At 59.8% G+C, this 22408-nt stretch overlaps 1 protein-coding gene across 2 annotated transcripts; it reads left to right on the top strand.

Annotated features, from left to right (window-relative positions):
- The first annotated feature begins 1244 nt into the window (after nucleotides 1–1244).
- On the top strand, nucleotides 1245–21660 carry EVPL (envoplakin). Of its 2 annotated transcripts, none has more exons than XM_016930917.4 (22): nucleotides 1245–1450; nucleotides 4386–4485; nucleotides 4852–5006; nucleotides 5088–5214; nucleotides 5969–6094; nucleotides 6280–6318; nucleotides 6479–6640; nucleotides 6726–6833; nucleotides 6948–7043; nucleotides 8842–8967; nucleotides 9435–9581; nucleotides 9895–10049; nucleotides 10237–10334; nucleotides 10584–10756; nucleotides 12879–13057; nucleotides 13142–13280; nucleotides 13398–13591; nucleotides 13931–14081; nucleotides 16417–16500; nucleotides 16624–16734; nucleotides 16838–16930; nucleotides 17962–21660. In XM_016930917.4, the coding sequence occupies exons 1-22, from the start codon at nucleotides 1353–1355 to the stop codon at nucleotides 21400–21402; spliced, it is 6102 nt and encodes a 2033-aa protein (XP_016786406.3). In that variant the 5' UTR covers nucleotides 1245–1352; the 3' UTR covers nucleotides 21403–21660. The 2 variants fall into 2 exon arrangements, with proteins under 2 accessions (XP_016786406.3, XP_003315788.4); XM_003315740.5 differs by having other exon boundaries at nucleotides 1252–1450; nucleotides 10237–10400; nucleotides 17962–21654.
- The last annotated feature ends 748 nt before the right edge of the window (nucleotides 21661–22408 follow it).

Genomic DNA, 22408 nt, shown 5'->3' with positions numbered 1-22408 from the left:
TTCCATCCCCTGGCTCCCCCTCAAGCCCTCCTTCCACTAACACCACGGGGGTTTCAGGAATGACCTGGAAAGCGACGCCACCTCCGCAGAAGGGGCCTGTTACGCTGGGCCAGTGAAATGAGCACCTGGAAAGGGGGGTTGCCATTGCCTCTTTCTTGAAGACGCTCAGGGCCACCACAGAAGGAAAAGGCAGCAGCCCTGGTACCCAGTGTGAGGAAAAGACCAATAAGCTGGCATCACTGTCTGCCACTCAATCTGACTTCATAAAAGCCACCAGGGGCCATTTCTGGGTGGGGGAACAGGCAGGTAGGAAAAGCCAAGTGCATCAGGCTCCCGGGCCTCAGCCAGAGCCCAGGCTTAGTGGCGCCTGAAGCCAGCCCTGGTGCTGCTGCACTGTGCACACTTTATAAAATGGGGCCAGGCGTGGTGGCTCATGCCTGTGATCCCAGCATTTTGGGAGGCCGAGGCGGGTGGATCACTTGAGGTCAGGAGTTCGAGACCAGCCTGGCCAACATGGTGAAGCCCCTTCTCTGCTAAAAATACAAAAATTTTCTGGGCGTGGTGACGGGCACCTGTAATCCCAGCTACTCAGGAGGCTGAGGCAGGAGAATCGCTTGAACCCGGGAGGCAGAGGTTGCAGTGAGCCGAGATCATGCCATTGCACTCCAGCCTGGGTGACAGACCCAGACTTTGTCTCTTAAAAAAAAAAATGGACCTTGTGCCAGTTGTCTGGAGTGAACGTTCCCTGACTGCCCCATCATGTCAGTGGAGAACAGAGAGTCAGGCCCTGGGCTGGCAGGACACCCCTTCCTCTCCTGGGGGATTGAGAGCTGTGGGTGGGGGCCTGCCTGGCAGCAGGTCCTCTGAGCTGGCTGGAGGTGTTTATTAATCCTGAGCTCCGGGGCTGGGGCCTCTCCGCTGAGCCTGCGCCTGCATGTGCACGTCTGTCTCCAGCCCTGTCTGTCCTGGCCCAACTCCTTCCCTATCTGGGTGTGATCGCCGCTGCGCTCCCCTGGGCATGTGGGTGTAACAAGTCCAAACCTTCTGTGGGAGTCGGGCAGGCTCGGCCCCGCCCTCAGGGCTGTGCCCTTTCCTCCCAGACTGGTTGTGCAGGAGGAGGCATGAGTGTGGCCGTTGTGGGTGCATGCGCGTCAGGCCTGGGACCCGGCCGCCCGCCCGCTGCCTCACCTGCAAGGAGGGGCCTCCCAGAAACTCCCTTCCCCAGTGCCCAGCCGCCCCACCTCGCCAGACTTAGCTGACCAGCCAGTGAGGACGCCCGCTGCCTCCCACCTGCCCTCCTGCCGTCTTTCGCCAGCCAAGCCCAGCCTGAGCCAGCACTTGCCTTTACGACCATGTTCAAGGGGCTGAGCAAAGGCTCCCAGGGGAAGGGGTCCCCCAAGGGCTCCCCCGCCAAGGGGTCCCCCAAAGGCTCCCCCAGCAAGCACAGCCGGTAAGTGGGACTGGGGGATGGGGAGCCGGGGAACTGGGGTGGGGGTGGTGCCAGGCCCAGGTCCTTGAGCCACCTGGCGGTGGCGGCGGCCCAGAACCCAGGACCAGCCCCGTGCTGGCATTTGGTGTCCTGAGGCCAAAGGGCCCAGGGATGGACTCTCTCCCTGCCTTGGGAGCCGCAGGCCCAGGCCGAACTTCAGCCCTGGCAGGAGGCAGGGGATGACCTGGGGCTCCCTACATCCTCTAAGGGGGCCTGAGGGCCACGGATTGAGGCCGCTTCGCGGGAGAAGTGCTGGACAGGAGCCTGCACTGAGGCCCTCCTCTGCCAGAGGCTGGGAGACAGGAGAGCCTGGCTGCCTGACTGCAGCTCTGCCCCAAGGCTCTACTTGGCTGGGATGACCCCTGGAGCCTGGGTACAGGGCATGAGGACTGAGGGGGCGGGGTGGGATCCCTGGGGTGGGGATGCAGGGGCTGTGCTGCCTCCTGCCCAAGCCACAGCCCTCCCCAGAGTTCTCACCCAGGGCCTTGTTGTATTGAAGAGTTAGGGGTTCATGGCCGGGCGCCGTGGCTCACACCTATAATCCCCGAACTTCAGGAGGCCAATGCGGGAGGATTCCTTGAGCCCAGGAGCTCGAGCCCAGCCTGGGCAACATAGGGAGATCTTGTTTCTGTAAAAAAATAAAAATAAAAAATAGCCAGGCATGGTGGCTCGTGCCTATTGCTTGAGCCCAGGAGTTTGAGGCTGCAGTGAGCCATGATCACACCCCTGCGCTCCCGCCTGGGTGACAGACTGAGACTCTGTCTTAAAAAAAAAAAATCCTGGCGCAATACCTCACGCCTGCAATCCTACAACTTTGGGAGGCCAAGGCGGGTAGATCACTTGAGCCCGGGAGTTCGAGACCAGCCTGGGCAACATGATGAAATCCCGTCTCTACAAAAAATATACAAAAATTATCTGGATGTAGTGGCGCATGCCTGTAGTCAGAGCTACTTGGGAGGCTGAGGTGAGAGGATCACTTGAGCCCGGGAAGTCGAGGCTGCAGTGAGCCGTGATCACTCCACTGCCCTCTAGCCTGGGTGACAGAGCAAGATCCTGTCTGTTAAAACAAAATAGAGCTGGGGCTTCCTTTTCCAGTGGGTGTGGTGCAGGGGGCACTGGGCCTCCCTTGGACCACACGGCTCTCTGGGGCCCAGCCTCAGCTCTCTGTGGATGGATTGGGCGGTGTTCTTCCCACTCACTGGCTTCAGCTCGTCTGCAGAGGAGGCGGCAGCCCGCCTGGGTCCAGGGTGTCGGGATGAGCTCAGGGATGAAAGGCTGGTGTGGGAGTGGGGGTGCCCATTACCCCGATAGGGATCAAGGCACCAACAGACACCGAGGCTGGGCGTCTGGGCGGACGGGAAAGACAGTGGTTAAGACTCTCAACTAACACTCTCGCTGAGTGACCTGTCCTCCCTGGGGCACCTGAGCCCCACCCAGGGTGGAGTGTGCAGCTCCCGGTGGGAGCAGCCATCCCAGGAGGTGGGACCTGAGGAGGGGCGCCCAGGGCCCAGCACCTGCAGCTCCCACTGTCCAGGCAGGCTCCCCAGCAGTGCGCTCCTGGCCTGGGGCAGCTCCGTCCTCAGGGCCCTGTTGGCTCTCCCCTCACGTGCGATCCACTCGTTTGACATGAACTTACTGAGCACTTACTGTATGCCAGGACTGTTCTAGGCACTGGAGATGTCACTGTAGACAGAACCAACAGGCCCCTGCCTTCAAGGCACTAGCCCTCTAGTGGGATAAAAACTAACACGTGCTGGGTGCCGACCCTGCACCAGGCCTGCACTGGACGTTTCAGACGGATAAATTCAATTAATGCTCACAATAGCCCTCAGGCATAGATATTTTTATTAAAATCCCACTTTACAAGTGAGGAACCTCAGGCACAGAGAGGTTGAGTAACTTGCCCAAGGTCAAGTCCATCATCTTTCTGATGGAGAAAGATGAAACCAGGCTGTCTTGGCCACAGAGTTCTTCCAGACTGCTGTGCCTTCACCAGCACTGTCCCTTTGCCTGGGGGGGCCCATCCTTTGACCCAGTTCAAGGCTTCTCCTGCCCCAGGATAATGATCCCCCATAAGGCACTGTGCTCATAAGGCTTGGACCAATCTGCCATCTTTTAGGTCTGCTTGACCTCGTGACCTCCGCAGAGTGAGTGCATGCACACAGCAGGTGCTCTATGGAGGCTGCAGGGCGAATGCACAGAAAAAGCCCTGGGGTGGAAGCAAGGTTTCCCCTCCGCCCCTGACCATGTGACTCAGAGCAAGTCAGAGCCCAATCTGGGCTTTGAACCCTCAACTCTGGAGAACGTTAGGGTGCCCAGCAGTCTCTTGCGCCTGCCCCCCCTCCCCAGCTCCGACAGTGTGAGGCTCCTCTAGATGGCTACTGAAGCCAGCACTCTGGCAAGGCTCCCTGGGGTGGAGGAGGTATAGGGGAACACAGGGCTGGAGTCCGAGGAGGTGGGGGTGGGGGACATGCTGCTGCCTCCCTGCCCCAGCCAGCCCAACTACCCCTCCCAGGGCCCAGCCAGGCTGGCTCAGGTGCTAGTGGCTGAGCCGGTGATTCACTGGCTCGGGGAGGGAAGTGGCAGGTAGCTGGGTGGGGTCAGGAACTCACTGCCAGCACAGCTGGCTAAGGCTGGGACACCGAGGCCGCCTGCCCCCCCAGCACCACACAGACCTGAGACCCTCATCTTTTGACCCGTCATGTGGCGGGGCAGTGCTAACACCCCCAACCAGGACTAGCTCACAGAGCCTTCTGCAGAGAGAGACCCCAAAGTCAGGGCAGTGAGCTAGGCTGTGGGGGCAGGATGGGGTGGAGGGAGGGCAGGGGATGCCACCTGGATGGGACACAGAGGGGCCTCTTCCACCGAGCTACCCGCTGTCCCCTCCACACACCAGGGCTGCCACCCAGGAGCTGGCCCTTCTCATCTCCCGCATGCAAGCCAACGCCGACCAGGTGGAGCGGGACATCCTGGAGACGCAGAAGAGGCTGCAGCAGGTGAGGCCCCGGCAGCAGTTGGCAGGGCGTGGACGGGCTGGGTGGCATGGGAGGCCCATCATCAGGCCTGGCACTCCCTGAGTGCCCCTTGGTGATGGTGAAGATGGGACAGATGACCTTTGTCCTGCACCGCCCATCCCCTAACACACGGTGGGAGAGAGGGCTCAGCTTCCTTCTTTGCTGGGCTCCCCTGTGTCCTTGTCACCTGCCCCACGGACGCCCTGGGCCTGACCCTGTGCCTGGCGTGGGCCTCGAGGTTGGCCAGCATAGCTGGGGTCCCAAAGTTGGGGCTCAGGCCCACAGTGATGGGCAGCAGGGGTGTGGGGGCTCTGGGCCCTGGCCAGTCTGCCCATCCCCTGCCCACAGGACCGGCTGAACAGTGAGCAGAGCCAGGCCCTGCAGCACCAGCAGGAGACGGGCCGCAGCCTGAAGGAGGCCGAGGTGCTGCTCAAGGACCTCTTCCTGGACGTGGACAAGGCCCGGCGGCTCAAGCACCCGCAGGCTGAGGAGATTGAGAAGGAGTGAGTGGGGCTGCGGCAGGGCTGGGGGTCCCTGGGGAAGACCCAGGCCCAGCCCTGACCTGCCGGCCACCTTCTTGACAGCATCAAGCAGCTGCACGAGCGGGTGACCCAGGAGTGTGCGGAGTACCGTGCCCTGTACGAGAAGATGGTGCTGCCCCCCGACGTGGGACCCAGGGTCGACTGGGCACGCGTGCTGGAGCAGAAACAGGTCAGGAGCTCAAAGTCACACCCCAGTGTGATCAGAGGGCGATACGGAACTGCATTTAATCCAGGGCCTGACTGTAGGCTTGAATAGTCAGGGTGTAGGGGTGGCTCAGGGGTCTGGGCAGAGAGACAGCAGAGCAGACAGTGCAGTCAGGGAAGACTTCCTGCAGGAGGAGGTACATGAAGAGACCTCAGAGGGGTGAGAGGGCTCAGTTGGGCCAGGGTGAAGTAGTGAGGAGAGGACAATTCCAGAAAGAAGGAGCAAAGGTTCCTGCCAGGAGGAAGCCTGGGCTTCGACGGGAAGTGGGGATTTCTGGGCAGGTGGGCAGAGCCAGGTCATGGGACATTCTGATCCCTGGTTGAGGAGTTGTGCTTTGATGCCACACAGAAGGGGTGTCATCATGACAATAGAGGGACAGTGGGGAAGGGCCCGGCTGGAGCAGGGCATTCTGAGGGCCCTAGAGCTTGGCTGGAGGTGTCCAGGCAGGAAGCACTGAGGCTGGGTCACAGACAAGGCAGGATGGAGCTGGAGACTTCTTAAGAGGCTGAGCCCAGCGTCTGGGAACCAGTGGGACTCAGGGGCCACTGCAGAATGGCCTCGCCCCTGGGGGAGCTGCAGGGCATGCACCCAGGCTGCTCCCAGGCTCGTCCACGCTCTGCCCAAATGACCAAGTCCACTTCTCCGGGTGGGAGGCGTGTGGGGTTCTCTGGCTCCCCACCGCGGTTCTTTGGGGACTGAGCCGCCGGCTCTCCTGCAGAAGCAGGTCTGCGCAGGCCAGTACGGGCCGGGCATGGCGGAGCTGGAGCAACAGATCGCCGAGCACAACATCCTGCAGAAGGAGATCGACGCCTATGGGCAGCAGCTGCGGAGCCTCGTGGGGCCGGTAGGTGAGCCGGGAGGATGTCACATCCGGGGCCAGCCCCAGCCCGTTTCTCCAGTCAGAGCCGGAGCTAGATCGGCTGGGCCCTGGGGATAGGGGTGGGTGGGGTATGGCTGGCCCAGATCTTAGGGGGCCGTCTCCCTGCACCCCACCTCTCACGGGCTTGTTTCTCCCCTTGGTCGAGGCAGGATGCATCCACCATCCGGAGCCAATACCGAGACCTACTGGTGAGCAGGAGGGAGGGTCGGGCAGGGAGGCTGCGGGTGGGCCTGGGTGGCCGCCCGGACCCTGCCCGGGGCCAGTGTTCCTGAGCGCGGCCCAATGGCGCCTTTTGCCCCCCACTTTCTGTCTCCCCACCCTGCTGCTGGCGGCGGGTCCTGAGCACAGAAGGCGGCGTCGTGGCGCGGGCAGAGCCTGGGCAGCCTGTACACGCACCTCCAGGGCTGCACGCGGCAGCTGAGCGCCCTGGCTGAGCAGCAGCGCCGCATCCTGCAGCAGGACTGGAGCGACCTCATGGCCGACCCTGCGGGCGTGCGGCGGGAGTACGAGGTCGGCTGGCAGAGGTTGGGGCCAGGTGGGGGCGGCCAGGGCCATCCTGGTCCTCACCGCCGCTCCCCACCCGACTCGCCCCCAGCACTTCAAGCAGCACGAGCTGCTGAGCCAGGAGCAGAGCGTGAACCAGCTGGAGGACGACGGCGAGCGCATGGTGGAGCTGCGGCACCCCGCGGTGGGGCCCATCCAGGTGCGCTGGGGCAGGGCGAGAGTGAGAAGGGACGTGGTGGGCGGGGAAGGGGGGGGGAGGTGGGGCGGAAGTGGGGGGGGGCGTGGTCCGAGGGCTCCATGCTGCCGTACCCAGGCCCACCAGGAGGCCCTGAAGATGGAGTGGCAGAACTTCCTGAACCTGTGTATCTGCCAGGAGACCCAGCTGCAGCACGTGGAGGACTACCGCCGGGTGAGCCCTCGGGCAGGCGGCAGGGGCGGCAGGGGCGGCAGGGGCGGCAGGGGCGGCAGGGGCGGGAGGTCCCACAGCACCCCTGCCCACAGGAGAGGCACTGCACCTCTCAACTAGACAGAGCTGGCAGGGCGCCGTGGCTCACACCTGTAATCCCAGCACTTTGGGAGGCCGAGGCTGGTGGATCACTTGAGGTCAGGAGTTCGAGATCAGCCTGGTCAACATGGTGAAACCCTGTCTCTACTAAAAATACCAAAATTAGCCAGATGTGGTGGCACGCGCCTGTAATCCCAGCTACTCAGGAGGCTGAGGCAGGAGAATCGCTTGAACCCAGGAGGCGGAGGTTGCAGTGGGCCGAGATTGATCCACTGCACTCCAGCCTGGGTGACAGAGAGAGACTCCACCTCAAAAATAAAATAAAATAGAGCTGTGTGGTTGCCACTCGGTCCCAGAGGGAAAGAAAGGCATGGGCACATTCTCAACAGGGTGAAGCGGTTCCCAGGGGGGTGAAAATTGGTTCTTACTGGCAGAAAAATATCTTAACTCCTTTTATGCATGAAGTCCAGATCCACTTACAGCACCTAAGCTGTATACAGCATATCTGTGGTATTAAAATTTCGGGGGGGCCAGGTGTGGTGGCCCACATCCGTAATTCCAGCACTTTGGGAGGCTGAGCCAGGAGAATTGCTTGACCCCAGTAGTTCCAGACCAGCCTGGGCAACATAGCGAGACCCTGTCTCTATACAAATAGATACATCTCTATCAAAATAAATAAATAAATAAAATTTTATGGGGATGAGGTGGGGGGAAAATTAAATAAAATATTTTTTTAAAAGGCTCTTTAGGAGAATAATAAAAAAAAAAAAACGGTTGAGAAACCCTGATATAATATGCAACTGGGATTTGGGGGCAGATAATGTTTCATACATTTTCCTATAGAACCACAAGACTGTGATCACACACATTGACAAAAATTCCGTAAAAGCACCTGGAATGCTTCTTTAAAGCACAGCTTCTTCTCCGGGGCTGGGACAAGTGCAGCTCCAATACCCTCTGTCCCAGCAAGAAAGACTTCAGGTGCTGGAGGGAGGCAGGTGACGGTGCCCTTCATTTGTGCAGGAAGGACGAAGACCAAGTGTTTTATGACCCACTTAAAAAAATTAAGTTCAGTGCACGAATAAGACCCCATTTGCAAGAGCACACCAGTGATAAAAGGTCCTGCCGCCTGGGTAGGAAAAAGAAAGACCGACCAGAGTAGGGGAGAGTGACAGTTTAGGTTTAGCTGGTTTAAGTTTAGCTGGTTTAGGTTTATCTGGTTTAAGTTTAACTGGTTTGTGCTTAGCTGGTTTAGGTTTAGCTGGTTTAGGTTTATCTGGTTTAAGTTTATCTGGTTTGTGTTTAGCTAGTTTAGGTTTAGCTGGTTTAGGTTTATCTGGTTTGTGTTTGGCTGGTTTAGGTTTAGCTGGTTTCGGTTTAGGTGGTTTGTGTTTAGCTGGTTTAGATTTAGCTGGTTTAAGTTTAGCTGGTTTAGGTTTACCTGGCTTAGGTTTTTCTGGTTTAGGTTTAGCTGATTTGTGTTTAGTTGGTTTAGGTTTAGCTGGCTTAGCGGTTACTGGTTTAGTTTAGCTGTTTCACATTTATCTGGTTTGTGTTTAGCTGGTTTGTGTTTAGCTGGTTTAGGTTTAGCTGCTTTGTGTTTAGCTGGCTTAGTTTTAGCTGGCTTAGGTTCAGCTGGTTTGTAGGGTCAGTGGGCAGCAGGTTGCACCAGGCTCTGCCCTTGACCACCCAGTGAACTCAGTTCCAGGAAGAGGCCGACTCAGTCAGCCAGACCCTGGCGAAGCTCAACTCCAACTTGGATGCCAAGTACAGCCCTGCACCTGGGGGCCCCCCTGGCGCCCCCACAGAGCTGCTGCAACAGCTGGAGGTGAGACAACCCCACCAGGCCGTCTGCACCCCACTTCTGGGAATTGGTCCTGTACATCTTTCTGGGCCTCACCCCTTCTGCCTTGGTACCTAGTCCTATCCCAAGCCCTGGCCTGGGTGCTGGCGGGGGGGTTTACTCTAGCAGGAGGCTGGCCAGGTACCAGCAAGCTCCTCCCACTTCTGGACGTCAGTTTCCTCATTTGCAGTGGGACAAGGGCAGCCTGGGAGAGCTCTGAGACCTGTCTAGCTTCTGCTCGGTGGCCTGGGTGATGCTGTACCATCCCCCTCCCTGCAACTAGCAGATCCCAGGATCCTAGGTCCCCCAGAGAGGGGCTCCTTTTACTTTGCTGACTTAGAGACCCCTGCCTTCATGAAGGCCAGCCTCTAGGCCTTTTGAAGGACAGGTATGGTGTGGCCAGCCTCCAATGCAGCCTGGCCTGAGTCTCCCACTGCCTGGGCCCCCGGCAGGCAGAGGAAAAACGGCTGGCCATCACCGAGAGGGCCACTGGGGACCTGCAGCGGCGAAGCCAGGATGTGCCCCCTCTGCCACAGCGAAGAAACCCACCTCAGCAGCCCCTGCACGTGGACAGCATCTGCGACTGGGACTCAGGAGAAGTGCGAACTCCCCCACCTCACCCCTGCCACCATCCAGCCCCACCCAACCCATCCCCTGCCCCTGCCCAAGCCCATCCCTGCTCCATCCCCAGATGTCTCCTGCACCCACTTTTGCCCTACTCCTTCCCTTGACCCAGACCCTCCTCTCTCCAAGTCCTGTCCTGCCTCTTTTCTACCCCAGCACCTCCCACCCTACTCTTGTCCCTGTTCCAGCTGCTGTCCCCATTTGTCTCTGACCCCAGCCCCTACTCTGCCCTGGCCTTGGCCCCCTGCCCCTGAGCCCTCAGGAGCTGCTCCCTTTCTGTGCCCCCAGGTGCAGCTGCTGCGGGGTGAGCGGTATAAGCTGGTAGATAACACTGACCCGCACACCTGGGTCGTGCAGGGCCCTGGTGGGGAGACCAAGCGTGCTCCCGCCGCCTGCTTCTGCATCCCAGCACCAGACCCTGATGCTGTGGCCAGGGCCTCCCGGTAGGTCTGTGTAGGGATACTCAGGGGCAGGCTGTGGGCAGAGCAGGCCGGCCCTGCATTGTCCAAGCCCATGGCCCAACAGACCCCTGCTAAAAGGCTGGCCTTCACTTGAAGCTGCGTCTACTGGGGCTGGGGAGGGAGAGAGGCAGAGTGGGGACCTCTTTCTTCAATCTCCTCTTCGTTCTAGGCTGGCCTCAGAGCTGCAGGCCCTGAAGCAGAAATTGGCCACAGTCCAGAGCCGCCTGAAGGCCAGTGCTGTGGAGTCTCTTCGGCCCAGGCAGCAGGGTACCCAGGGTGGCCCGGGGAGAGGTGGCTGTGGGGCTAGAAGGAGTAGATTCCGACTTCCGACTGGTCTGTGATGGGCAGGGGTCGCCTTGGGTTAGGGACCATCACTCTGGGGATTTCATCTCTGGGGTGGCCCTGCCCATCCCCTCCACCCTACCCCGACAGGACCCTCTGTGGGCACCTGGTGGGGGCACCTATCTGGCAGTCTGGAGATAGGCCCTGGGCCCTCACCAGCACCTCTGCCCCCAGCTCCATCTGGCTCGGACCCAGCCAACCCACAGGCCCAGAAACTCCTGACACAGATGACCCGGCTGGATGGAGACCTGGGACAGATAGAGAGGCAGGTGCTGGCCTGGGCGCGGGCCCCGCTGAGCCGCACCACACCCCTGGAGGACCTGGAGGGCCGCATCCACAGCCACGAGGTGGGTGAGCAGCGGGAAGGGGCGGCTGGGATGAGAAGCGGCCCGGCCCTGGTGCTCACACTTGAGGGAGGTGAGGCAAGTGCAGGAGCAGTGGCTGGGACGGAGGTGGAGAAGGGTGTGGACAGACCTGGGCTCAGACAAGCTGGTTCCCCTCCTGGCTTCTCCACTGACCAGCTCCGGGATCTTGGACTACATAACTCTCTGGGCCTTGGTTTCCTCATCCCTGAAGCAGATGTAATAATGCCCAGCTCGCCCGATCACTCAGGAAGGTTCCAGTAGGGCCCAATGTCAACACCCCAGGAGGTATTCTGGTGAAGTTCCTGAAATAGCAAGGAAGCCTGGAGAATCTTAGGAAGAGATGTCCCCTGGCTGCAAGGGGGAGCCTACCTGGGGAGGTTGCAGCATTGTGTAAACTCCTTACCCAAGAACAGCAAGCTCTCTACCACGTGGACTCAACACTCCCAAAAGTGCTCAGAGTGAAACCCACACCAGGCCGCAGTCTGGGTTATCCTTCCAAACCAGTTTCTTTTCTTTTCTTGAGACAAAGTCTCTCTGCATCACCCAGGCTGGAGTGCAGTGGCACGATCTCGGCTCACTGCAACTTCTGCCTCCCAGGTTCAAGCAATTCTCCTGCCTCAACCTCCGGAGTAGCTGGGATTACAGGCACACACCACCATGCCCAACTAATTTTTGTATTTTTAGTAGAGACGGGGTTTCACCATGTTGGCCAGGCTGATGTCGAACTCCTGACCTTAACTGATCCACCCATCTCGGCCTCCCAGAGTGCTGGAATTACAGGCGTGAGCCACTGCACCTGGTCTGTTTTTTGTTTTATGAGATGGGGTCTCACTTTGTCACCCAGGCTGGAGTGCAGTGGTGTGCAATGGTATAATCTCAGCTCACTGCAACCTCCACCTCCCAGGCTTGAGTGATCCTCCCACCTCAGCCTCCCGAGTAGTTGGGACCACAGGTGCAACACTGAGCCCAGCTAATTTTTTTGGGAGAGATGGGGTTTTGCCATGTTGCCCAGGCTGGTCTCAAACTCCTGAGCTCAAGCAATCCTCCTGCGTTGGCCTCCCAAAGTGCTAGGATTACAGGCATGAGCTACTGCACTTGGCCATATTATTATTATTTTGAGACGGGGTCTTGCTTTGTTGCCCAGGCTGGAGGGCCAGTGGCATGATCAAGGCTCACTGTAGCCTCAACCTCCTGGTCTCAAACAATCCCCCTGTCTTCACCTCCCAAGAAGCTGGGTCCTTAGGTTTTGAAGTCATAGCATCTGCCACATCAGCGGTGTTGGGGTCCAGGAGAAGCCCAGTTAGACTGGGTGGTGGGTGGTGCCTGGTGCAGAGTCAGCACTGCTCGGTGATGGACCAGGCAGATGAGTGAATAACTGATGAAAGAATGAGGGCAACAGTCCCTAGTGGGCAGAGCCAGGGCTTTGGCTGGAGCGACAGGGCCGGGGGACCTGATGGTCTTGTGAGCAGGACAGTGACATGAAGATGACTGTAGGTAACTGTGCCTGGCGCTCACTGCTGAGCTCAGGACACAGGCTCTTGTGTCATCCTCCCATCAATCATTCTTTTTTATTTATTTTATTTTTTTGAGATGGAGTCTTGCTCTTGTCTGCCAGGCTGGAGTGCAGCGGCGTGATCTCAGCTTGCTGCAACCGCCACCTCCTGGGGTTCAAGCAATTCTCCTGCCTCAGCCTCCTGGGTAGCTGGGATTACAGGTGCGCGCTGCTACGGCCGGCTAATTTTTGTATTTTTAGTAGAGACAGGGTTTCGCCATGTTGGCCAGGCTGGTCTCGATCTCCTGACCTCAAGCAACCCACCCGCCTTGGCCTCCCAAAGTGCTAGGATTACAGGTGTGAGCCACTGCGCCTGGCCCCTCCTATCAGTCATTTTGTAGATGAGGAGACTGAGGGTCAGACAGTTTGCTCTGCCCCAGGTCATCCACAGAGGAACGAGTGGCGCCAGGACTGAACGCAGTTCTCTGGCCTGAGCCCAAGCATGTACCCACCACACTCTACTGCCTCCATGGGCGCAGAGTTAGGGTATCCTGGTAGAAGAGTCTGGCGGAACCCACCTGCCCAGAGATCCCTGACCCCGCCCCTCTTTAGGGCACAGCCCAGCGCCTGCAGAGCCTGGGAACGGAGAAGGAGACAGCCCAGAAGGAGTGCGAGGCGTTTCTGTCCACGCGGCCCGTGGGCCCCGCTGCCCTGCAGCTGCCCGTAGCCCTCAACAGCGTGAAGAACAAGTTCAGTGACGTGCAGGTTCTGTGCAGCCTCTACGGGGAGAAGTGAGTGCTCTGGGGACAGGGCAGCCACGCAGGGCAGCAGAGTGTGGCCCAGGGAGTGTCTGAGCCTTGCCTCCTCTGCGGCAGAGCCAAGGCTGCCCTGGGTCTGGAGCGGCAGATCCAGGATGCGGACAGGGTCATCCGAGGCTTCGAGGCCACCCTGGTGCAGGAGGCCCCCATCCCTGCTGAACCGGGGGCTCTGCAGGAGAGGGTCAGCGAGCTGCAGGTAAGGGACCAGCCGGGGCCTCCTGGTGGCAGGGGAACCCAGCATTCAGGGGCGGGTGGGTGGACACGGCGTCTCCCCAGCCACGAGGGTGCACGGCTGCGTCCCCTCCTCCTGCAGCGCCAGCGGAGGGAGCTGCTGGAACAGCAGACCTGCGTGCTGCGGCTACACCGCGCGCTGAAGGCCTCGGAGCACGCATGCGCTGCGCTGCAGAACAACTTCCAGGAGTTCTGCCAAGACCTGCCTCGCCAGCAGCGCCAGGTGCGAGCCCTCACCGACCGCTACCACGCCGTAGGGGACCAGCTGGACCTGCGGTGAGCGACTGGGTCCTCGGGGCACAGGGTGTGGGCTGGTGCAGAGCCAGGCATTGCTGTCTACAAGCTGTGTGATCCTGGGCTAGTGACTTCACGTCTCTGAAGCTGTTTCCTCATCTCTAAAATGGGATAACAACAGCACTTACCTCCCAGGGTGGTGCCTGGTAGAGACTGTCCCATCTCTGAATTCCCAGGGTCAGGGAGTGGGGATCTGCACAGCAGGCCACTCGGGCCTCCTGACCTGCCCCCAGGAGGAGGCTCCCATCAGCCTCCCTGTGCACCTGCCCCTGTCCCCAGAGGGCAGGTCTTATCTCTGTTCTGGGCCTCGTCCTCCTGCAGGGAGAAGGTGGTGCAGGATGCCGCCCTCACCTACCAGCAGTTCAAGAACTGCAAGGATAACCTGAGCTCCTGGCTGGAGCACCTGCCCCGCAGCCATGTGCGGCCCAGCGACGGCCCCAGCCAGATCGCCTACAAGTTGCAGGCGCAGAAGGTGAGTCTGGGGCAGGGACAGCTGCCTGTGCCCATGTGGCCCCCTAGTGGCCAAAGCTCAGAAGCGCTCTAAGGGGCTTCAAAGCCCAGGCCACGGAGGCCTTGGGCCCCTTCCCTGGCCTCCAGCTGAAATGCTCCTCTTTGCCCACAGACGGGGCCAGCCCATCTCTGTCTGGCTCGACTGGGGCAGTGGGATTTACAAGCTCAGGCCACAGAGCCCTGAGGGTTCCGGCCACTTCCTCATACTCATCAAGCCCCTGCCATGTACCAGGCAGTGTGTTCACTGGGGTACAACCCTGCACCCTGGCAGCTCCCAGTCTGGTGGGGGAGGTCTGTGATGCCGACAAGCATTGGTGGGAGAAGCCGGAGTGCTGTGGGTGCCCCCAGGCTGGACACCCCTGCGGGTCAGGATCGGTGGTGTGGGAGGAAGCAAGTGTAGCAGCGGGAGGGATGAAATGTCCCATGCAGAGGGCATGGCAGTCAGGGGAAAGGAGGGGGACTCAGGGGTGAGGGCGACCAGATGGGCAGACCACACAGGCCCTTCCGGCATGGGATCCAGGCTGCACTCTCTCCTGCAGCCCCCAGAAGCTGCTGGGGAGGGGATGCTTCCAGGCCAGTGTTTAGAAGCTGGCTCTGGCTGCCGAGTAGAGAATGACTAAGAGGGTGGGAATGAAGACACGGAGGCCCACGAGGAGCCAGGGTGGAAATCCAGCGGAGAGAGAGTGGTGGCCTGGCCGGGGAAGGGACCATGGCACAGGGCGAGATGGGCAGATCTGAGATGGAGATGGCAGAATTAGGTGGACTTGGTGACTGCTTGAAGGGGACAGTGAGTGAGATGGACGGGGCCCGGTGATGCCCAGGGTTCTGTTGGGGACAACTGGGAAGAGGGGGCACCTCCACTTGAGGCGGGAACACAGGGAACAGAGCATATTTGGGGAGAGGAATGGGGCCGGCTGGGTCATGCTGAAATGAGGTGGCCAGGACAGCCAAGGGCAGTGGGGAGGTGGACGTAGGCATATGGGAGGGAACTGGGGCTGGGGGTTCCCCTAGGAGCTCGTGAGAGCAAAGATGGGTCTGGGACTGCCGGAAAATGAGAATATCTGGGGAGAGAGTAGGGAGGTGAAATTGGGAAGGGGGCCTGGGACAGAGATTCTCAGCCCTGGCTGCAAACTAGAATCTCCCAGAGAGCTTTTAAAACATCCCCAGGCCAGGACCCCTCCCCAGACCAAATAAGTTGGATTATTGTGGTCAGAGTATCAGTATATTAAGTTCCCAGGTGAATAAAAGTGGGCATCCCGTGTTGAGAACTTTCCAATTGGAGCCGTGGTTCTGGATGAGCTGTAGCAGCATCACCTGGGGACTTGTCAGAAATATGAATTCTCAGGCTGGGCGCGGTGGCTCACGCCTGTAATCCCAGCACTTTGGGAGGCCGAGGCGGGCAGATCACGAGGTCAGGAGATCGAGACCATCCTGGCTAACACGGTGAAACCCCGTCTCTACTAAAAATACAAAAAATTAGCCGGGCACGGTGGTGGGTGCCTGTAGTCCCAGCTACTTGAGAGGCTGAGGCAGGAGAATGGTGTGAATCCAGGAGGCGGAGCTTGCAGTGAGCCCAGATAGTGCCACTGCACTCCAGCCTGGGCGACAGAGCGAGACTCCGTCTCAAAAAAAAAAAAAAAAGAGAAAAAGAAATATGAATTCTCAGGGCCACCCGGACCTGCTGGATCTGATGTGCAGGTGGGCCCCGCATGCCTGCCTGCCTCCCACAGGCCCCAGGTGATGCTCACAGATACTCCTGTGCTAGAACGGAACTCTGAGGGGCACAAGGCCAAAGAAAGGTGGCTCATTCCTGTAATCCCAGCACTTTGGGAGGCCGAGGCTGGCGGATCACCTGAGGTCAGGAGTTCGAGACCAGCCTGGCCAACATGGCGAAACCCCATCTCTACTAAAAATATAAAAATTAGCCTGGCATGGTGGCAGGCACCTGTCATCCCAACTACTCAGGAAGCTGAGGCATGAAAATCGCTTGAACCCAGGAGGCTTCTGTGAGCCGAGATCACGCACTCCAACCTGGGTGACAGAGCGAGACTCGGTCTCAAAAAAAAAAAAAAAAAAGGAAAGAAAGGGATTCTGCCAAGGTGCCTCGGAGAGGAAGGAGGAAAAGCAGAGAGAATGATGTCAGGGAAAGGAGGGAGTTTGGCCCAGGTCTCCCTCCCTGCCCTTTCTTGTCCCTGGGAGGCAGCTCTGCCTGACTGTGGCCCTGGAGGCCCTGGCTAGAGGAGAGTCTGGGTGATTGGCATTTCCTGGCCTCCTGACTCTGGGTTCTTCCCTGGCAGAGGCTGATGCAGGAGATCCAGAGCCGAGAGCGGGACAGGGCCACAGCATCCCGCCTCTCCCAGGCCCTGCAGGCAGCGCTCCAGGTAAGCAGCTTGCCTTCAGCTTGCCCCTCTCCATGCATCACCCTTGTCCCTCTTCCAGCCCTATCCCCCACACCCAGCCTCCCCCACTGGCTGCCAGCCTGCTGTCCTTTCCTCCCTGCTCAGGACTATGAGCTCCAGGCAGACACCTACCGCTGCTCTTTGGAGCCCACCCTGGCAGTGTCAGCCCCCAAGAGACCCCGAGTGGCTCCCCTGCAGGACAGCATCCAAGCCCAGGTGAGATGGGACCTGGCGGGGCTCAGTGGACCTTGACACCAGCTCTGTAGGCTCCAAGGCAGGAGCTGACTCTGCCCTTCCCCTCTCCCTCTGCCCTCTCCAGGAGAAGAACCTTGCAAAGGCCTATACTGAGGTTGCAGCAGCACAGCAGCAGCTGCTCCAGCAGCTGGAGTTTGCTAGAAAAATGCTGGAGAAGGTACACAGACAACACCTACAGCTTTCCCACAATAGCCAGGAATAACCAGGAATGCCCACTCCATTCCCAAAATGCCAGGCTGTCACCCTGGTAGTCTCCCTTTCTCCTCTCCCTCCTGCCTGCAGCCCCTGGGCAGCTCTGGCTGCTGGAGAGGGGAGCGGATTCTGGCCACCCAGTTTTCTCTCCAGCAGCTCTTACAGGCTGGTGTCCATCCCAGGGTTAGGCCCTGGAGATGGCATTCATGGCCACTGGGCATCCTCCAGTGGGACAAGACCTCTAACCCCAGAGAGCAGAGAAAATCCCCTAGAGCTTCACCCTCAGCCACCTGGCTCTCCACCTTCGGCCTACACACCCTCAAGCCAGAACTTCTCCAGGACTCCTGGTGACTTGCCAGCTTTTCTGTTACCCTCGGCCACAGTCAGGGTCCCTGGATGGAAGGGGAAAAGGGAGAGGTTCTGGAGGGACAGGGAGAACCTGTCCTGTTTGCACTTTTTTTTTTTTTTTTTTTTTTTTGAGACGGAGTCTCGCTCTATCACCAAGGCTGGAGTGCAGTGGCACAATCTCAGCTCACTGCAACCTCCGCCTCCCTGGTTCAAGCGATTCTCCTGCCTCGGCCTCCTGAGTAACTGGGATTACAGGCATGCGTCACCACGCCCAGCTAATTTTTTGGATTTTTAGTAGAGATGGGGTTTCACTATGTTGATCAGGCTGGTCTCGAACTCCTGACCTCAGGTGATCCGCCCACCTTGGCCTCCCAAAGTGTTGGGATTAAAGGCATCAGCCATCGCACCTGGCCCTTATTTGCGCTTTCTAATGCAAACCAGGCCTGCACACTGCCTTGGGTCCTAAAATCATTGCATTGACTGGGTCTTCTCAAAATCCTATATCCAAGCATCTTAGGTCTTCAGCTCCACCTCTGAGGACCCACTGGGGAGTCTCAGGAAACAGGGAGGGGTCTTTCATCTCAGGAAAAACATGGAGCTCCTATCTCCACCGCCCACCCCGTGCTCTACCCTTCTTCCTCTCTGCAGAAGGAGCTCAGTGAGGACATCCGAAGGACCCATGATGCAAAGCAGGGCTCCGAGAGCTCTGCCCAAGCTGGGAGAGAGTCAGAGGCCCTGAAGGCCCAGCTGGAAGAGGAGAGGAAGCGGGTGGCCCGGGTGCAGCATGAGCTGGAGGCGCAGAGGAGCCAACTGCTGCAGCTGAGGACCCAGCGGCCCTTGGAGAGGCTGGAGGAGAAGGAAGTGGTAGAGTTCTACCGGGACCCCCAGCTGGAGGGCAGCCTGTCCAGGGTGAAGGCCCAGGTGGAGGAGGAGGACAAGCGGCGGGCTGGCCTGCAGGCAGACCTGGAAGTGGCAGCCCAGAAGGTCGTGCAGCTGGAAAGCAAGAGGAAGACCATGCAGCCTCATCTGCTGACCAAGGAGGTCACCCAGGTGGAGAGGGACCCCGGCCTGGACAGCCAGGCGGCCCAGCTCAGGATCCAGATCCAGCAGCTCCGCGGGGAGGATGCCGTCATCTCGGCCCGGCTGGAAGGGCTGAAGAAGGAGCTACTGGCCCTTGAGAAGAGGGAGGTGGACGTGAAGGAGAAGGTCGTGGTGAAAGAGGTGGTCAAGGTGGAGAAGAATCTGGAAATGGTCAAGGCAGCCCAGGCTCTGAGGCTGCAGATGGAGGAGGATGCTGCGCGGAGGAAGCAGGCGGAGGAGGCTGTGGCCAAGCTACAGGCTCGCATCCAAGACCTGGAGCGGGCTATCAGCTTGGTGGAGCCCAAGGTCATCGTGAAGGAGGTGAAGAAGGTGGAGCAGGACCCAGGGCTCCTCCAGGAGTCCTCCAGGCTGAGGAGCCTCCTCGAGGAGGAGAGGACCAAGAACGCGACGCTGGCCAGGGAGCTGAGCGACCTGCACAGCAAGTACAGCGTGGTGGAGAAGCAGAGGCCCAAAGTGCAGCTCCAGGAGCGCGTCCACGAGATCTTCCGGGTGGATCCGGAGACAGAGCAGGAGATCACTCGGCTCAAGGCCAAGCTGCAGGAGATGGCGGGCAAGAGGAGCGGTGTGGAGAAGGAGGTGGAGAAGCTGCTGCCCGACCTGGAGGTCCTGCGGGCCCAGAAGCCCACGGTGGAGTACAAGGAGGTGACCCAGGAGGTGGTGAGGCATGAGAGAAGCCCCGAGGTGCTGCGTGAGATCGACCGCCTGAAGGCTCAGCTCAACGAGCTCGTCAACAGCCACGGGCGCTCCCAGGAGCAGCTCATCCGCCTGCAGGGTGAGCGCGACGAGTGGAGGCGCGAGCGGGCCAAGGTGGAGACCAAGACGGTGAGCAAGGAGGTGGTGCGCCACGAGAAGGACACGGTGCTGGAGAAAGAAGCAGAGCGGCTCCGCCAGGAGGTGCGGGAGGCGGCCCAGAAGAGGCGGGCCGCGGAGGACGCGGTGTACGAGCTGCAGAGCAAGCGCCTGCTGCTGGAGAGGAGGAAGCCCGAGGAGAAGGTGGTGGTGCAGGAGGTGGTGGTCACCCAGAAGGACCCGAAGCTGCGCGAGGAGCACAGCCGGCTGAGCGGGAGCCTGGATGAGGAGGTGGGCCGGCGGCGCCAGCTAGAGCTTGAGGTGCAGCAGCTGCGGGCCGGCGTGGAGGAGCAGGAGGGCCTGCTCAGCTTCCAGGAGGACCGCAGCAAGAAGCTGGCCGTGGAGAGGGAGCTGCGGCAGCTGACCTTGAGGATCCAGGAGCTCGAGAAGCGGCCTCCCACGGTGCAGGAGAAGATCATCATGGAGGAAGTGGTCAAGCTGGAGAAGGACCCGGACCTGGAGAAGTCCACGGAAGCCCTGCGGCGGGACCTGGACCAGGAGAAGACCCAGGTAACCGAGCTGAATCGGGAGTGCAAGAACCTGCAGGTCCAGATTGACGTCCTCCAGAAAGCCAAATCGCAGGAGAAGACCATCTACAAGGAAGTGATCCGGGTGCAAAAGGACCGCGTCCTGGAAGATGAGCGGGCCCGCGTGTGGGAGATGCTCAACAGGGAGCGCACGGCCCGGCAGGCCCGGGAGGAGGCGGCACGGCGCCTGCGGGAGCGCATTGACCGGGCCGAGACGCTGGGGAGAACCTGGTCCCGGGAGGAGTCCGAGCTGCAGAGGGCCCGGGACCAGGCCGACCAGGAGCGTGGGCGGCTGCAGCAGGAGCTGCGGGCTCTGGAGAGGCAGAAGCAGCAGCAGACACTGCAGCTGCAGGAGGAGTCGAAGCTGCTCAGCCAGAAGACGGAGAGCGAGCGACAGAAGGCGGCCCAGCGGGGCCAGGAGCTCTCACGGCTGGAGGCGGCCATCCTCCGCGAGAAGGACCAGATCTACGAGAAGGAGCGGACGCTCCGGGACCTCCATGCCAAGGTGAGCCGGGAGGAGCTCAGCCAGGAGACCCAGACGCGAGAGACCAACCTTTCCACCAAGATCTCCATCCTGGAACCCGAGACGGGGAAGGACATGTCCCCATACGAGGCCTACAAGAGGGGCATCATCGACAGGGGCCAGTACTTGCAGCTGCAGGAGCTTGAGTGTGACTGGGAGGAGGTCACCACCTCGGGGCCCTGTGGGGAGGAGTCTGTGCTCCTGGACCGCAAGAGCGGGAAGCAGTACTCCATCGAGGCCGCCCTCCGCTGCCGGCGCATCTCTAAGGAGGAGTACCATCTGTACAAGGACGGCCACCTGCCCATCTCCGAGTTTGCGCTGCTTGTAGCTGGGGAGACCAAGCCAAGCTCCTCACTCTCCATCGGCTCTATCATCTCCAAGTCCCCGCTCGCCTCCCCGGCCCCGCAGAGCACCAGTTTCTTCTCTCCCAGCTTCTCTCTCGGGCTCGGTGATGACAGCTTCCCTATCGCCGGGATCTATGACACAACCACAGACAACAAGTGCAGCATCAAGACGGCTGTAGCCAAGAACATGCTGGACCCCATCACTGGGCAGAAGCTACTGGAGGCCCAGGCGGCCACAGGGGGCATCGTGGACCTGCTCAGCCGTGAGCGCTACTCTGTGCACAAGGCAATGGAGAGGGGCCTGATTGAGAACACCTCCACACAGAGGCTGCTCAACGCCCAGAAGGCCTTCACCGGCATCGAGGACCCCGTCACCAAGAAGAGGCTGTCGGTGGGCGAGGCCGTCCAGAAGGGCTGGATGCCCCGGGAGAGCGTGCTCCCACACCTGCAGGTGCAGCACCTGACCGGGGGGCTCATCGACCCCAAGAGGACAGGCCGCATCCCCATCCAGCAGGCCCTCCTCTCCGGGATGATCAGTGAAGAGCTGGCCCAGCTCCTGCAGGACGAGTCCAGCTACGAGAAGGATTTGACAGACCCCATCTCCAAGGAACGGCTGAGCTACAAGGAGGCCATGGGCTGCTGCCGCAAAGACCCCCTGAGCGGCCTGCTGCTCCTGCCAGCGGCACTGGAGGGGTACCGCTGCTACCGCTCCGCCTCCCCCACCGTCCCGCGCTCCCTTCGCTGACACGGGCCAAGCAGCCAGTGGGGAAGTGCGTGTGTTGGGCCAGGTAGGATACGTACACCTCTTGCCTCACAGCAGCCTCATCCCAGGCAGTGGGTCTTCCCTCTGTCCAACCACTGTTTTATTATTTTACTAACATGGTGATGGGCTCCCTCCCCTAACCTTGGTGCCTGATCCATCCCCAGACCAGGACAGCAGCCACTCAGTTCTTCCTCCACCTCCACCCAGTGATCCCAATAAACGAATTCTGTTTCCCCGTGCCATGTGGTGTCCCATTCATTCACATTTGAGAGTGCAGGACCCATGTGTCTGGGGGATGAGTGCAAGGACAGCGTTGCTCAAGTCCTTGCCTGGGCGGACGTGCTCAATTTGCCTGCCTGGGAAACAGGCATCCTCGGAGGGCTGTGCCTCCTTGAGTGCGGGGCAGGGATGCAGTGGCAGGTCATGGAAAGAGATTATGGTTTAAAATCACTAAAGGAGGCCGGGCACAGTGGCTCACACCTGTAATCCCAGCATTTAGGGAGGCCAAGGCGGGTGGATCCGAGGTCAGGAGTTCGAGACCAGCCTGACGAACATGGTGAAACCCCAACTCTACTAAAAATACAAAAATTAGCTGGGTGTGGTGGTGTGCACCTAAAATCCCCGCTACTCAGGAGGCTGAGGCAGGAGAATCACGTGAACCTGGGAGGCGGACGTTCCAGTGAGCAGAGATCACGCCACTGCACTCTACCCTGGGCAACAGGGTAGACCTGAGACAGCGAGACTCCATCTCAAAAAAAAAAAAAAAAAATGGGGGCTTGGTGGCATATGCCTGTAATCCCAGCTACTCGGGAGACTGAGGCAGGAGAACTGCTTGAACCCATGAGGCAGAGGTTGCAGTGAGCTGAGATTATGTCACTGCACTCTAGCCTGGGTGACTGACAGAGTGAGACTCTGTCTCAAAAAAAAAAAATAAAAAATCATGGACTAGCCCCTGCCTCCCCACCTACTCCTTGCCCATTTCCCCACT

The sequence above is a fragment of the Pan troglodytes genome, chromosome 19, assembly GCF_028858775.2.
Source record: "Pan troglodytes isolate AG18354 chromosome 19, NHGRI_mPanTro3-v2.0_pri, whole genome shotgun sequence".
Classification (NCBI taxonomy): Eukaryota; Metazoa; Chordata; class Mammalia; order Primates; family Hominidae; genus Pan; species Pan troglodytes.
The sequence above is the reverse complement of the archived record's forward strand: the minus strand, read 5'-3'. Positions and strand labels throughout refer to the sequence as shown.